This window comes from Leiobunum rupestre, chromosome 3 (genome assembly GCF_980474605.1).
Source record: "Leiobunum rupestre chromosome 3, qqLeiRupe1.1.hap1, whole genome shotgun sequence".
NCBI lineage: Eukaryota > Metazoa > Arthropoda > Arachnida > Opiliones > Sclerosomatidae > Leiobunum > Leiobunum rupestre.
The window spans coordinates 36,301,253-36,318,373 of record NC_143386.1 but is presented as its reverse complement, the minus strand read 5'-3'; the positions used below and the strand labels follow the sequence as shown (position 1 = coordinate 36,318,373).

Sequence of the window (17,121 nt, the reverse complement as noted above, 5' to 3'; positions counted from 1 at the left end):
TACCTCAAAAAGTATTGTTAAGTTAAAAGGAACCACCTATGGACTGCATTGTAAAGGATGATAAAATTGGCGAATAAGTAGATAAGTCCATAATGAAAAGGGATAATAAATCTAGTCCATAGGTAGTTCCTTTTAACTTAACATGACGTATATACTAATCTCCACCACTCTCCCCCTATTCGGCTTCTGTTGCTATGCAACTCGTTTTGATATTTTTAATATTTAGGCTTAGTTTCTCTATTCGGTGTTATAGTCCCAAGCCAGATTTCCCGCACGGTACTGACGAGTCCCAAATAGGACGAAACCGGTCTACCGTTGGATTTTCTGGCTATTTTATCTTATTTAATTTAATTTAATTATTCACTCGAAGAACTATTTGGTCCGAGTTTCGCGTTTTTCGTTTGCTCGAAGACCTATCGGTACGAGCTATTAGTAAGTGTTTAAATTTCTTCAAATTTATTTAGGGTTTAGCTTTATTATCCCTTTTCATTATGGACTTATCTACTTATTCGCCAATTTTATCATCCTCAAAAAGTATTATAGTAGTATATAAAGTAGTATATTTTAAAACTATTTTAAAAATTTGCTTAAGCTTTTGTCTGGTTGTATTTTTATCAGGCCACGTAGCTGTAGCTGGTTCAAATTCGCATTAGGATTGAGATCCCAAATTTGACTGAGTCTTAATCTCTATATTTTAACTATTTTAAGCTTGATTAAAAAAGGAATTTTAAAGAGGAATCAAATAGGGAACTTTGAACTCTTTGAGGTCGTGGAGAGAAAATAAATATTCGTTATAGTAAGTGTAGAAAGCGTGGCATGAAGGGCTCTCCACAACCCTCAAACCCAGTATTACCCGACCACCTAAAATAAAGGAATTACACGTAAATGGAAAAGGTATTCCTACCACAAACCTTTTGTTAAAAATAAGATTTCACAAATATTGAAAAAAATCTGGTTGTTAAGCTTAAATGTTAAAGCTGCAGCACTGAAACGACGTGAAATAAACATAAAAGCAATCTTAATCTACACATAATTGTATTCCATTTAAACATATTTACTCCACGTTTTCGGACAGAAAGTTTAAGACTGGACATTTTTCTCCAAAATTACAAGAGTTAGAGTTGTAAATTTTATTGGGTATTATTTTAAATATAGGAACGCTTCACATTCAAATTTTCAGAAAAATTGGAAAATATTTTCCAGTTTTTCAAAAACTTATTTTTGGCGGAAAAATGCTAGAAGAAGTCCTACAAAGAGAAAGTTGTAAATGACGAAATAACTTTGTTTCTTTAATAACTAAGATAGTACCGAAATTAAACGTGGAAAGTAGGTTTCAAAATGACCAATTAAGTAGGGTCCTATAATAACTAAATGTATAACAAATTTTATTAAAATAACCGTTTTGGAAGTGACGTCGTGAAAATAAATTATTTCGCTGGTGTGTTGGAAACGAAATATCGACGTTCAAAGAAAGTTCCATTATGAACGAAAATGTTATATTAATCAAAATAACCAAATATGAACCAAATAAACCCGTTAGTACGCTGAAGAGTTTGAGTTACTTTTGGGCACAGCGATGGTTATAAGGTAAATGAAAGCAGACATGAGGAGAAATCCAGCAAGGAGGTACTTTCGGCCAAAGAACCTTTCGGCGACCAAACAGAAGAACATACTTGGAAATTCGATAACGCCTAAAAGGAAGACGTCCAAGAAAAGACTGCCTCTCAGAGCATCGGCCGTGAGAGCACTTCCGAAATAAATTAAACCCGACACGAACCTACAAAATAAAAAATTATTCCTCTTAAATACCTCCTCGTTTTAGCAAGTTGAAAGTTGGTAAACATCTATTGGAATGAGCTCATCAAATTATAGAAATGTTGTGGTTTGTAGATGCCCAATTGATTAAAGATTTTGAAATATGTATTTTGGAAGTATTCGCATGATACGATCAATACAATTTAACTAGGTAAACCGTCAACAAAGAAATCAACCCTCAGTAATTAATTTAAATTTAAATTCGCTGTTTCCGAATGTCCTCGGTGTTTAAAGGCGGTGTTCAAATGTCGGGTGCCGATTGCATCACGAAGAATAAGATCATTTTAGTGCTTCTACGTTTGAAATATGCAATTTTTTTACACCCCTACGTCTTTGGGGTATTTCCACAAAAATGTGCAATAAGTGGCCTTTATTGCCATCTATTTTATCTTTGGTTGAAATTTCAAAACCTTAAAAAACTATCGACGAGTTACCCTGTCAGATATAATTAGTTCAAAAAATATGTCGATATTAACTACAATTTCAAGTTTTACATGACGTGCTATAATCTTTCCTTATCATTGTAAACAACTTCAATTCAGTTTTTAATTAATCATACCACTTACCAGCCTAAAAATATAATCAACGATCTTTTAGTCATTTCTTTACCACGAAATATTTGCCAAATTCTGATTCCTGCATTATTAGAGTCCTTGACTTGAATCTGTTCGAATCAAACAAATTCTCAGTTAATATATTTACAAGGATATATATGATTTACTGGTTTGGATGTGGAGTTAATGTTACGGGGGTGGAATTGTAATAAAATTTACCGACGAGTTGGAAAATCTAAGCTTAAGTTAGGGAAATACTGTTGTATTTCTATGCGAATGCACTCTAGACTGTCAAAATTCATATAACTAAATCTTTGAGAGTCATATTCGTGAGATCGTTAGTATATTAAGAATTGAAAATTACTACATTTATTTATCTAAAGCTTAATATATGCCTAATTATGGGAATTTTTTATTTCTTTGCTTTTTAAATCGCTCTCAAACTCCACTCAAAAGGTAGCTTTCGCCTTTTATATTTAGCTGAACTTGGAAGAAAAGAAAATTTTAATGTCTCCAAAAGACCATAATACAAGAAAATAATTAATGAAATTAAGCTTAATGCCAACCTGAATTTCATTGCTTATTACTTCAAGGTCAGCTTTAATTTGATTTTCGTCTATCGGAAGTCGGTTCACTTTTCTAATCCATTTGATTAAGTTGAAGCACTTTTCCTTTTTCTGTTCCACTAATAGCCATCTTGGAGATTCAGGAACGAGCCTTTTGGAAAAGGCATGTCCCATTAAAAAAAATAAAACACTAAAGCTTTTTCTTTTATTTATTTGCCTAAACTAATGAACTAAATTCCATATTGATTGGAATGTAAACATTTTCCCGAAAATGATTTGTGGCACGTGATTTTATAATTTTTCGTCGTACTGTTAAAATGTTATTTTGTTTCGCGCGCAAAATTAAATTTGAAATCGATGATTCTTCCATGATTTCGTGTGTGGTATTAAACTTTTTTGACGTAAAAATAATGCCACCAGCTTTAAATAATTGCCCAAATTAAATATTTTGCGTAGTGTTCTTTTTGTATAGTATATTTTAATAATGGAATGAGAAACTTCTTACCAGGAAAATAAAACAACAAAGCAAAATAAGCAGGCTAAGAAGATGTGAAAGTGATGTTCGTTTCGAATGTAATAGTAGAGACCCGGCAGCAGAGTGTACCCTATCGAGAATCCGAAAGTGCCCGCCAAGATGCCAAAGAATCCTCGATTTTTCTCTGTGCTAATCTCCATCACTAAACACCAAATCAGAAACGTCTATAAACATGTTACTTACGATTATAAGCTTTTGGAATAAGATAAACTTACGAATAACCATAAGCACATAATTAACTGACAGTCCGGTAAATCCGCAAAAGAACTTGGCCACGATGTAGAGCTCGACGTTCTTCACGAAAACAAACATGAGCACTCCAATTGCCCCGGGAATGAGACTAACTAAACATATTGGTCGTCTTCCAAATCTACAAATTGAAGAAAAATGTCCAAAAACTGGCGAACAATTTTTGACGCTACACATAGAAACTGTGCAGATCGGAAAACACACTCGCACACACATGTATAACCATTCAAGTTTTTTACTGCAAACGGTCACATTAAAGCCGTTTAGAGTCAAACCAGGCTACACCCTGCTGCCCAGTAAGAAACAAATATAGTGTTTACCTGTCGCAAAGGTAAGAAGCAGACATTCCAGTTAAAACATCACCAAATTTGTGGGCTGAACTGGCCACAGATATATACCACTCTCTTTCGCAAACTAGATCAAACTGTAAAGTTCAGAAAACAGCAAATAATATACCAGTATGTACGGAGCAGAGATTTCACAATTCATAGCCACTTTATTTTCAAATTATCAAAATTACCTAAAGTTAGCCAAGTTTCTGTTCTTAAAAATTAATAAAATTTAAATTATAAAGACCTCTAGTGATTGCTTCTCAATTATTAGTAGAATAATTATATTTTAACTAATTTCGCTCTGAATTTTCTCATATGTAAATTATATTTTTAGAAATAGTCGATATTTTTAGGAGACTAATTCCTATGTATATCGCAATAAATTTCCTAAACTATTATTTCTATTTGGTACATTAAACATATCGCTTGTCACTAGAAAGAGCGCGATAATAATATCTTGATATTATTGAAAATCCCTCGAAGTTAATATTCTAAAGCAATGATAACCAAACAAGCTTTGTAATTTATTAATTTTATCATTTAGACCTTATTAACCTTAAATGTATATCTATTGTCCTTGATGTATTTCTCTGGTTCCAGAGTAGAGCCCGCTACGATGAGATAATTACAAGTACAAAGACCATATAGCTAAGCTCACTTGGATCCATTCTAACATAACTAAGAGACATTTAACTCAATAACTCACGTCGAACATAAAAACCATTTTTTTCGATTAGGAAAGGTCGATTGATTAATATAAATGAACCTTTTCAATTAATGTTGAGTCTTTCTCGAAATCACTGCGGTTGTATGTCCAATGATAGCACAGTTTCATCTGAGTTACGCTCGGTGATGTTGTGTTTACTGTCATTTGGCATTGATTTTGGTTGTATTCAAAATCTGGATCAGTACATTGATATTCCATTTGGGGAGTCATCAGGGTAATGCACATTGTGGTCATAGCTATTAAGATTCCATACACGGTGATCCAAAGAGTGAAAAGTTTTTGATGTAGTCCAAAGTCTCCAATTATTTCGGTGATATCGGCTGGCGTCTTATGAGAGTCAACTTTAAAGAATAATTAACAAATTATCAAAAGCTTTACTAAAATAATCGTTAAAAACATCAAAATTAATAACCCGGTAAATTAAAACATATTGGATGGGCAACTATGAAGTGTACTTATTTAAGCTTAACCTAACAGGCCGTGTAACCAATCTTTTCCAATAAAATTCTAAGTTTGTCAGCTGGTATGTACTTTATACACGGCTCCATTTCTTGACTAATCTTCTTGAAACTTCGGATCCGACTTCAAGGCAAACAAAGGCAGATTTTTGAAGGGTTCACCTCATGATACCATACCGGTATTCCATGGTTATAGTAAATACACAAAAATAAACGTAGGTAACGCTGTAATTCCTTCTGCTGTCAACCTCGTGCGAGTGGGTATAGGTCATGTCTCTTTCGGCTTCACCCTTTTTCTCTCTCCCTCGCCTTGTCAGCACATGAGGGTCGCACTGCGTGCGCACCTTGGCCGCTGTTTGGTACGGAAGGAGAAAGGGTGTGCCTCCCGGCCGCGTTTCCTGGTTACGCTTTTTTACTATTCAATGATTTAAAAATTAAAAATTGAAACATCTTAGCTGAACTCCCGGCTGGAGACTCAAAATTAAGGGTTTTTAGGTGGTTTGGGCCCCCTACCGATAACCCGAAGGAGGTTTTTTAAGTGCTTTGGTCCTCTAGCCCCTGTTTTTGTGTATCGTAGTTTGGAGCTGCATTAAGGTGGTATGAGTGGTTGTACAGTCCATCAAAACAGTGGGTAACAACCTAGAACAGCTTCATGTCGCTTGCTCAAGGCTGTGGATCTGCTTGTCAATATTTTATGAGAAACTGTTTTTCACTTTAATTATATGTTTTGCCTTTTTCCATTAAGCTGTAAAACCTTTCAAAACCACCGAGCTATACGCCCTGCTGAACATTTTTAAAGAATATATATTGGAATTGAGTTTGTTTGTAAGGACATCGCTTCATATTTTATAAATATAACATTTTTATCTTTCTATAGAACATAAGACTATATGGTTTAATACACATTTATAAAAAAAAATTAAAAAAGTAGACCACAAGTATCGGGTGGTAAATATACATATTTAAATTGTTAAAAATTAGATTTTTACAATAATTTTTAAAAAGGGGGGAAAATCTATATAAAATTTAATAATAATTTTTAGGCGACTGGAGAAGGTTTTTTCTTAGCAAAGACTAAAAAAATAAAGTCAATCTCTGGTATTGTCAGTGTCAATATCGTTTCTTTTTATTTAAACGAGCTCAATTATCATAACATTTACTTCAAGTTCGGATGAATGATCAAAAAAATAAAAATCTGCTGTTTATTTTGGTATAAGCCTTAATTCTGGTCTAGATTTTCCTGATTAAAGTATCGCTATTAACATTGACGGTATTAACAGCAAAGTTTTCTCGTCTAGTCAAAATTATTTCATTTTATGCCTTTTCATCATAAAACGTTTTGTGTTTCTTCTTGCGCTTCTGTTGATCTTTGTCATTACAATTACCGTCCACCAATACCGAAGCTTCTTTTTCAATTTTAGTTAAACCATCTTTGATATCTGTTCTTATAAATATCTTCAGAGATCACAAAAGGTAAACGCTAGTTGATAAACACAATTCTGAATTTTAAAGAGATTCATTAGCAGCATTCATACGTTGAAGTATTTTGTTCCACATCTTTTTTGCAATAGCTTAAGCTTCAGTTCTGAATACAGCTTTTTCGTAGACTTTCGCTTATTTCAATCAGAGCCCCTTTAATGTTATCGTAGCTTTTTAGTAACCACTTGTATTGGCGGGCTTTTATACAGTGCACGCCTTCTTTTGAAAGGTTTTTTTATAGAGTATCACATCTGTGCGTAGATGTAGAAAACCATGTGCACATATTTTGAATAAATTCAAAATAATAAATCGCAGTTCGCGAGTAATTTGCAGCAGAATTACAAAACAAAATTTAAACTGTAATTAAAACAAGGAACATATTCGGCGCTAGGGTTGTATTGCTTAATTCGAGATTGCAATCTATTATATTTTTCTAAGTCCTGACATATTTTACGTATTATCGTAGCGTTGTCGTCTGCATTTTTTAATGTCTATATCCCACTTTTTATGAATAGTGTAGCGTAGCGTAGCTATATATTATAGTCCCGCGCTATACGTGTCTGTGTGTATGTTTGCCCAATTAACCGGCGTATATGGCAGGGCAAAATGACGGGGGAAGGAAACGTTGGAGAGAGATGGAGATAATATAGTTTTTTACGCTGACGGTAACGCCATCTAACCACCGGAGGAAATTTCAGAACTGTCAAGATCTCTCTCGTCTGCTCGCATAAGCGAAAACATAAGTATGCGTGTGGTTTCATAAGTTATAAGTGAGTTTCGGGCTAAAAAAGACAAAATATATAGTACAGTTGGCGCAAGGATACCTCAGATCATTTCCGGCCAGTTGACCGCGCGTAATTTAAATTTGACCACTTTACGGTCAATTTAAAATTTCGTGAATTTCATCGTTTTTTCGCGCCATCTAGGAACCGAAATTGGAATCTATTTTTTAATTTCATGTTGTCACGAATATAATTACTGAATACAGCTAAAGAAGGTTCGATAATTGAAGCTCCAAATATTTTAAATAGCCCAAGAGGTTACTATAAAAAGCCTGATAAAGGTTTATTGTTAACAAGTACAGAGAAAAATATAATTTTAAACGTCTATAGCTCATTAAAACAACGTTACCCCCAAGAAAGCGTGGTAACTATTTTAAAAGAAACTGCTGATTTAACTGGTAAGACGTAGAAATAAATTTACAAAAATAAATAATTATACATACTATTTTAAATTTAAGAATGATAGGAATGCCTTATCTTTTAAATTTGCTCGCCACCACAATTATGAAATTAAAAAATAATGATTCCAATTTCGGTCTCTAGACGACAAAAAGAGCAAAATTCGAATTTGACCGTAAAATGGCCAAATTCAAATTTCGCGCGGTGGAATGACCGGAAACGATCTGAGGCATCCTTGCGCCGATTGTACTATATATTTTGTCTTTCTTGGCTTAGTCTGAGATCATTTCAATAAATAATATAAAAGTGTTGTGAGTTTCTGCTTTTGCCTTAAGTATTTATAAATATTTTCCTAACATGAGTCACTTAAAAAGAGTACTACAAGAACGAAGAAAGAAATAATTCTGTGATATACAATCTGTATGTAAGATATTATTTGTTTTGTGACTTAATTGTTGGGCAGGGAAATTGGGGGGTCGTAGAAAAGCAAAAGCTGCCAGAATGTTTGAGAAAATGTACGTCAACAAGGACAATTTTCACTTAATGGCCCGTTTTGCTTGATGCACAACGCTACACTATTCATACCACGAAAATTCCTTTTCGTCCTTGTTAAGAGTTTCAACTATCCCCTGTTCGAAATGGCCGGTATGCTGTGAATAAATGTAAATGAACGACCAAAGTCGTTCCTTAATTTGACCATTGGGAAGTTCGTATCACATCACGAAACAAAGCTGATCAACTTGACTTCCCTTTATGGAGTAGCTTAATAATATTTTTTTCTGTTGTTGAAGAGAAGAGAGTATTTTCAACTTTTTATTTAATCGTTTTTTCTTCAGTGAAACTTCATGTTTTTTCACTGGCGTAGTAAATTTTCGCCGGACGGTCTCAACGTTGAAGTCCTTATGGTTCCCTCTTCTGGCTTTGTATCGAATCTGTAGTTTTTATTTGTGATGAAGAGGTTAGTTTATGGGCGGTGAGCACGCTGTAAAGATCACTCGCCCCGCACTCAAGTCCAGTTTCATCGATTTAAACTCTTAATATAGCGCCAATACGTACTTCGTTACATAAAACAAAATCAACAGTCTTTAGAGGTTAAAGGCCTTTCTGTTTATTAGAGCACTCACACACAAAGTTCAAATTTCCAATGCCCATTAACCTGAGAAATACATGTATTTCTTCCAACTTTAAGCCAATGGTATCTTTTTCTAGGCAGGAGTAAATCTTATAGTTATAGGTTTCGCCGGGTGCCCCCTATACCAAGGCAAACACTATCTTGTTTTGCATCGAAACAGAACCACATTGTTATCTGCATCTTCGAATGATTTTAATAGTTAGTTTTGGACGGTACCTAATGCCAATACCACCTCCCTTCTTTTCCGTCCCGTTTCAGCCCCAACCAACTCTTCTCTTCAGTTTTTAGCTTCTGTGGTATTTTAAATACGCGTGCTATAATGGTTCTCCACTTTATCTAGGACAATCTTGATTAGCTGTTAATAAAGTGTTTTCATATGTTTTCAAATTCTTGCGTAGTTCCAAAAAATACACTATCTGGTGCATTTTCGTTACTGTTTCTTGAAGAAGATTTTCTTCCAATAACCTCTTTGTTCCTCTTGCAGTCCATTGATTATCTCTATACTAAGAGTTTTCTTAGTTTTACTTTTAGGTTTCTTCACTGTCTGTTCAGTCCTTTTTACTCACAATCCCATAGAGATTTGTTCGGACTATTTTTACATGGTACTTAGCCGCCGCTGTACTTGAAATAACTATTCAACTATTAGGAATAAGGTGAAACCCTGTGAAAACGACTAGTGGGAGACTGAAAAAAATGCGTCCAACGCAAAATATTGTTTACGACGCAAATTCATAAATCAATAAATGCTCTCCGCAAAATTTTGCTTTTTAAATGCTGAAGTTCGTTTTCAACAGATAGCAGCAGACAGCTTGGCATACACGCTAACTTCGCAAAGTATACTTATAGTCCAGTAACTTTAGGATTTCACTTCGGAAAAAATTCCCCCGGGCTGAATTTTTGCATACACCTTTATTTAGTGTCTATAAAAGTTGTGTCAAAAGTCCCCATCATTGGGGTGTATGGAACTTTATTTTGGCGGGAGAATGCCTGGCAAAAATGGTTTTTCACCAATATCTTCGTTATTATTACTTTTACAGCTATACTGTCAATTACAAAATTAATGCTGAGCACGTTTTTGACAAGAATGGTCCCATTTGAATTTAGCGTCTGAGCAGGCGTTTCTGCGCAATCGCAGTGCCTATGTTTTTAGTACGGCTTCCATGTTTTTTACGTGGAAAAAAATATGCCATACCTAAAATTTTCATAATCGAAAGAGGTTATGGTCTTATACAATTTCCGCAAAGTCCTAAAGTCTGCAGTGCCAACTTTCACCGCCATCTTGGAAAATGGCCGCCATTTTATATTCGCTTATAATTCAAAAACTATATACCCAAACTCAACATATGAGGTATCATTCTTCTTCAAATTGTCTTATCCTTCTTTATAAGCTCTTAAAAGGTCGATTTTATAAAAAGGTCAAAGATCACTAGCTAAAAAAGTTAAAATATCTTTAAATTATAACGAAAAACGGTATACTTCTTACATATTGCTTATTAATTAAAACTTCTAATAATATTTCCAAGTAGCCCTGTTGCTCTGGAGAAGGTCAAAGTTAAATTGGATTAAATTGAATAAGTATTTATTTTAATATTAAATAATAACTGATACCCCACCCTTCGTTTTCTAATGAAAAAAGTCCTTGGTTTAACGCCAATTTCGAATGAAAAATGTTCTGAGGCGAATTCTAAGTCAAAATGTTGCGCTTTGTTCGAAAAAATTTGTTCAAGACTGCCCGACTTGACATTAAACCACCAGGGGGCATTCTAGGTCGTTACGACCACAGCACGTGCAGATGGTCTTCGTCGCACGTAGAACATTTTTACTTTCTGTACGCGATTTTTGCTCGATTGGAAAATAATTTGCGCATGACTTCTATTTAATTGTGTTAAAGTCAGACGCAATAATTTGGCGTTCAACGTTTTATGAATTCCCCTTTTAGTTCGTTAAAATTGAAACTAAATTTCAGGGTTTTAGACAAAAATAAAACCGTTAGGTTTTTACTTCAAGTCTGAAACTTAGGTTTATCGTATATCGATTTTCCGATAATCACATAAGTTTTTTTTTTAAAAACCGAAAATATAAAAAAATATTCCCAAAAACCCATTTAATTTTAATTTACGGACTGCAAAAATTCCTGTTACCTAAGATACAAAATGTAACAAGTTGGCAAGCCAAAATATACCTCTCCTCGGAAGAATGGTCCCTAGTGGTATTAATTTCTCGACACGACCCCCAAAGATATCTCCGCAATTCAGAGTTATTTACGAAAAACGTATTCTCGGTTCAAACCCAGCCCGGTATAAAATTTTAATTTTAATAATTGAGACGAAACAATCGAGTTGAATTTATTCAGAATATTATAAATTAAGTAGTTACAACAGCGAGTTAGACTTACTAAAACAATGCACAATTGAATTAGTACATGTTTATCAGTTGAATATAATACTAAGCCAATTTTAATGAAAGAAATATCTACAGATGGTATTTGTATTTCTCTCGCTTACGAAATACTTGCCGCATCTTTAACGCTCATTTTATTTCAACGCTCGTAGACTTCCAATTGACGTTGTGACACATACCGCATGAAAAAGACCAATGCCGTCCAATTTCAAATATCATATAATGACTCGCACACCCAGGAAATCATAGACTGCGTTAGAAATCTTAGATATCCAAATATCCACACCAAATATATTTACAAGAAGCAAAAACCTTACCATCAACAAAGCACAGAGAGCCACTTGACTAACCGCCAGCTCTTAAAGCAATTAACGTTAAATTGTCTCCTTTGAATTAACACAACTATATATAGGTCGTTAAGAATACCCGTAAATAAATAACAAAAAAACTAACAAAGTGGACCACCCACAGGGTCTACCCTTTAACCCTCTTATCTCGGCTGACTGCGCTAAAACAAGATTTAACCTTTAAAAAAACCAGATTAGGCCTTCATAAATTCATTAATAAAAAAAGACTTTATTACTTATTATGCTTACGATGCGTGTCTTAATTTCAGTGAACCTAAGCCGCTGTCGGTGGTTCTGTGGTAGAGCGCTCGACTGCCAAGCCGAATGGTCTGGGTTCGAAACCTGGGTGGCGCATTTGGTTTTAATCAAAAGAGAAACGCTAAATTAGAATTTCTTCGATGCAATAATTTCTATTTCAATTATACCAAAATTTCGTACTCTATTAAATACGCTTCCGATAAAGCTGAAGGTCTAATTTTCAATAAGGCGTAACAAGTGTCGGTGGTTCTGTGGTAGAACGTCCACCTGTCAAGCAGGAGCTCTCGTGTTCACATCCCGCCCGATGCGATCGCAAATTGATACTACGACGAATACCGTGTACAACTGGTGGAAACCCTGCCATTGGACGTTGAGAGGTAGCATTACACTCAGCACTCGGTCCGTCCCAAAGTCATTAAGAAGAAGTTGGAGAGAAAACGCCCATATAAACACAACAGACTCAACAGGCACAACCATCAGAACACAAACACAACAAATTCAACACTCACAACCTACGCATAAACATTACAAAAACGTAATACACCTAACCGTCACGACGGTGAGCGAAAAAACACCATCCAAACCAAACCGCAAATGAATCCGTTAACGCTCACCGTCACACGGTGGTTTTGCCAACCCTTCGAGAAACTGCGAACGCAGAGATCTCGAGAAACTGCGTACGCAGTGATTACACTTTGCACCGAAAATGCGAACGCGTTCGCAGGCCTGACAGACAGACCCACAGACAGACAAGGTGGTTGTATAACCCCTCCTAGGGGACTTTGTCCCCTCGGAGAGGTAAAAATACTAGTGTAGACAAGCCTTTGATAGTGGTAGCAGGTAATGACTTTTTATGTTTGGTTGGCCATTTCACCACGATATGGCTACATGACCAATGTAATAGCATTCATTTTATTATTTAATATTTTAATTAATAAAGAGCCACGCTAAGGCGTAGCGCAACTATTCGCAACATTGCAAGCCACCGACTCAACTGTGGTTAACAAGACGACGGGGACGGGGCTGCGATGTAGCAGATTGCAAAGAAAGATGTCATGCGTCATCGTCTTTGGAAATTTTTTCAAATTGCGGCCAACTACATGAACGAAAAAGCCAATCTAGTCCCTCTTATATCCGAGGTTTCCTTCATTTAAAATGGACTATAGTTTTTACCTATGGACATGATGGTGAGGCAGCGGTAAAAGAGTTACTGAGGGAACAGCATCAATTAGATGTAGCACATTGCAGGTTTTTAGTTGATCTGGAATTGGGGTTTTTGGGTACATCTCGTGATGGTAGTTTATATCCGAAGGACCAGTTGAGTAATCGGTTAGGGGTGGCGGATTGGTTAGCACTTTCGCCTCGCAGCAAGAGAAGTGGGGTTTGATCCCAGCTTGTGGCACTGGGTGAAAACTCGGATCAACTCCTTCGGCGTTTTGTTTGCAAAGTTCTCTCCCCACTAGTCTAAGGGGTTTTTTAGGGAGCTGTTGGCTCGCGTGGAATAAAGGGCTTGCCACCACCCTCCTACGTACTGTAACCCGTCTACCTGAATAAATGGCTTTGAAAGTCGTTGATGACTTAGTCCTAAGGTAGTGCCTTGGTTTAAGCCCAGCTGATTAGTATTATTATAACCCTTCGTCGCACCGAAATACCCACAGAGTTCGAGAAATGTAGACTAATCCATCTAAAAATGAAACGGAATCTCCGAAATACTTATAATAATCGAGAAGAAGAAAACGACCAATTTTAGCCAAACATTATTTAGTTTTCTATTACAAAAGGGAAAAGGACTATTAGAATTCATCGTAGAAGGACACGTAGCATAATCGCAGGAATGCAAGGAAAATTGTTATCCACCATCCCGGCCAAATACCCACCGGTTCCGCCAGATAGTAGCATTATCCATTAAATAATGAACCAATACAACGAATCGTTGAATTCATTTCAGGGAACGCAGCATCATTGGTATGAATTCGAAGAAAATTTACATCAACCACTCCGTCCAATTACCAATGGTTTTGCATCGACAAGAACCAAACGACCATTTATAATCACCATCACGTCAAAAGATCTACTGGTTCCGAGATGATTTAGAGTTGTCCATCGGATAATGGACCGGAATAAGAATTAACACGTATTGTATAAAAGATCCCTTGAGGATACGTAGAATAATCGACAATAAGACAATGAAAAATTAAAACGACCTATATGCCACCTATTTCCGACTAAAGTAAAGTTATCCATTTCAAAAGGGAGTGGGACCATTGCAATTCATCGTAGAATCCATGTCAAGAACACGAATAATTCATCGACCAGAAGCCAAGGAGCAGTTACAGCTAGCACCACGTAAAGTATCCACTGGTTTCACCAAAAAGTAGAATTATCCATTGAATAATAATAAAATCAGCTAGGCTAATACCCAAGGCACCACCTTAGGCCTAAGTCATCAAGTGACTTTTGAAGCCATTAATTCAGGTGGCCGGGTTACAATGCGTAGGAGGGTGGTGGCAAGCCCTGCATGCCACGAGATCGAGCCAACAGCTCCCTACACTAACTATTACCGTTAACCTCGACAAGTTTTTATGGACCAATACTCATAATTCACCGTAGAATCCATCTAACGAACACGTATAATCATCGATAACAATGTAAATAATTACATCCACCGCCCAGTAAAATTACACCCTTGATCCGACAAACCTACAGTTTCTCAATAGATAATGGACAGCGAATGATTTGTTATAGCCATCGTAGTGGTGAGGCAAAATGTTGTTCCAGAATACCGTGACCCACAATGAATTGGCCATATAGTAAAACGACCTATCGGTAATTGAACAGTATATCTCGAAGAAAAATAACCTGCGCCGCCAATAAAATGGACTAGGATGTCACCCACGTATGATTTTCACGGACTTTCAATCCCCCTATTGGACTGTAAATGTTTTCTCAAAACATTGAGATCGTTATAAAATTTTCTATGTCTACATGATTGTGATTTTCTAATATAATTAATATTTAAAACTTTATTAATTTAAATTTAATTTTATGTTTTATAACCATATAAATTTTCTATCACAACATTTAACTTATTTCACTATTTTGTTTGTAATAAATATTTAAATTTTATTAGATTTAACGAATTATGTAGATGGCGCGCAGGAAATAGGCTAGATTTCATCATCGGAACCGATACCAAGGTCGTAGTGTTTCCTTCTGCTTTCCCCTATCAGAACCGAGTAAATTTGTACCACACCTAGCGGATCGTATAGCGACTAATCTTTCGCAGGTACATAACATAAAATGATAAATGATACGTCAACGATAGTGCATTGGCGGCCCTCGATATCCCAATATTAATATTGTTGATCTGGGGTCTAGACGTTGGTCATACGCCCATTTTAGTGTTATTTTCGAAAATTTTGACCAGTACCAGCGCCATACATTGCATAACTCTTCAACGGTTAACGGTTACCGATCAATTTAAAAAGGATAATGATATATCAATTGCTAAGAAACGTTAAACACAAGATAATTTAATATTTTCTCAATTGGAGGAACAAATCCTGGCTAGCTAGGGCAGCTCCAGTTTTGTGATTTATCAATCTTATATCTCTAACGATATTTCAATATTATTGGTCTTTACTGAGTATTGGGATGTACCGATATATCGATTTATACCGGTATAAGAAAAATATTTTCAGGAAAAAATTAGAAATAACAAAATTGACGATGAACTAACTATTCGATTTGTGTTAGAAAATATGTATTACGTAAAATGAAAAGAGACATATTCGAATTTGCTCTTGCAAACTTCTTTTAATGAAAAATTATAATAAAAAGGTATGACAGTGCACTGAACCGTCTTTTATAATGATTTTATCATATACACTACTGTTATGAAGAATCACTTTGTTAATATCGGTCGATTTATCGGCCACGATTAGCCGATTTATCGACTGTACCCATATCGGTGCATCCCTAGTGCTCTGATTATATTAAATGATGGGTTGAGTGAGATATTGTTCTTAATATACAGGGTGGTTGAAGGAATGGTAATTTTCGACGAAATTCCCCTAATTGTATTACTATTATTAAGTTTATGTTCAATTTGATTGCAAATGATCTCAAAATTAGATTTAATATTCAAGATATACTGAATTCATCGGGGCGATGATGTGTACTCAAATGTCGGTGAAACCTTGTTTCCAACTCTTCCTTTGTTTGCATTTGCCACGACGTTAAATAGTCAATTTTCAAACATGTTGAGCTCTGCCATTCTCCCCACTTCCAATCCACAACCTTTCCATAGCCGCGTCCATCGCAGTTATTAAGTTTGACATTGAGAAATGTTCAATATCCATCGTGCCTCTGGGTTGAAAGGACGAACTCAAATTGTATTGTATTTGTCGCCTTTTGCAAATTGTTAGTCGTGCGTGCAAGTTTCAAGTTACATGGGTGGCTTCTATGACAATACCTGTCATATTGTCATCCTGGGTGATTGATAATGGTTTACGCACCTGTTTACTAGTGCACACTTCACTTACCTATATATTTTTTGCGATTAACCAATGAAAGTTAAAATTTAACACATTCCTCGTGTACCTATTTTTGGCACTGACACTGAATCCAAGTATTATTTTGTGGGTACCCCTATTTCGGGGAACTAGCTTTCCTTCAATTAAAACCGAATATCTTCCCGGTTTGGGTTCTTCCTTATTGCTTCCCTTAATTCCCATACTAGTGTCACACGCTCATCATATGTCTCCAAACACTACAATTACCTAGTTTTTCTGTGTTTACTGCGCGCGTACAAAACAATACAAAGGTGTACCCTACAGGGTCCATATGTCGAAAAATCGCCGAAATGATGATCCAAAGCTAAGCTCTCCGAAAACGTTTAGATCACTGCAAATATCATTGTTTTGTTTTGGGAATATGGCCTATAACGCGTCTCTATACGGAAGATCTAAACAACTTTAAGGATAACGACTATAAGCAGCGCTAAAAATGTTTAAACCATTGGAGAGAGCTACCAATATTGGAACTACTTTGAGAGGGGCTAGGGCGATAGAAATACTTCTATCGAGT

The 17,121-nt window shown here is 35.7% G+C and overlaps 1 protein-coding gene across 1 annotated transcript; it reads right to left on the bottom strand.

Annotated features, from left to right (window-relative positions):
• Nucleotides 1-1,536: 1,536 nt before the first annotated feature.
• On the bottom strand, nt 1,537-3,109 carry LOC149951611 (organic cation transporter protein-like). The gene is made up of 3 exons (XM_090169620.1): nt 2,936-3,109; nt 2,382-2,479; nt 1,537-1,777 (listed from the first exon to the last, which is right to left on the bottom strand). Exons 1-3 carry the CDS (start codon nt 3,107-3,109, stop codon nt 1,537-1,539), a joined length of 513 nt encoding a protein of 170 aa, XP_090025746.1.
• Nucleotides 3,110-17,121: the final 14,012 nt, after the last annotated feature.

What these genes read in the sequence shown, in the direction of transcription:
- LOC149951611 (XM_090169620.1), bottom strand. Translation starts at nt 3,109, where the DNA reads ATGGGACATGCCTTTTCCAAAAGGCTCGTTCCTGAATCTCCAAGATGG. An exon ending in TAATAAGCAATGAAATTCAG is followed by an intron (nt 2,480 to 2,935) that starts GTTGGCATTAAG and finishes TGATTCGAACAG; the next exon opens with ATTCAAGTCAAGGACTCTAA. An exon ending in TTGATTATATTTTTAGGCTG is followed by an intron (nt 1,778 to 2,381) that starts GTAAGTGGTATG and finishes TTTATTTTGTAG; the next exon opens with GTTCGTGTCGGGTTTAATTT.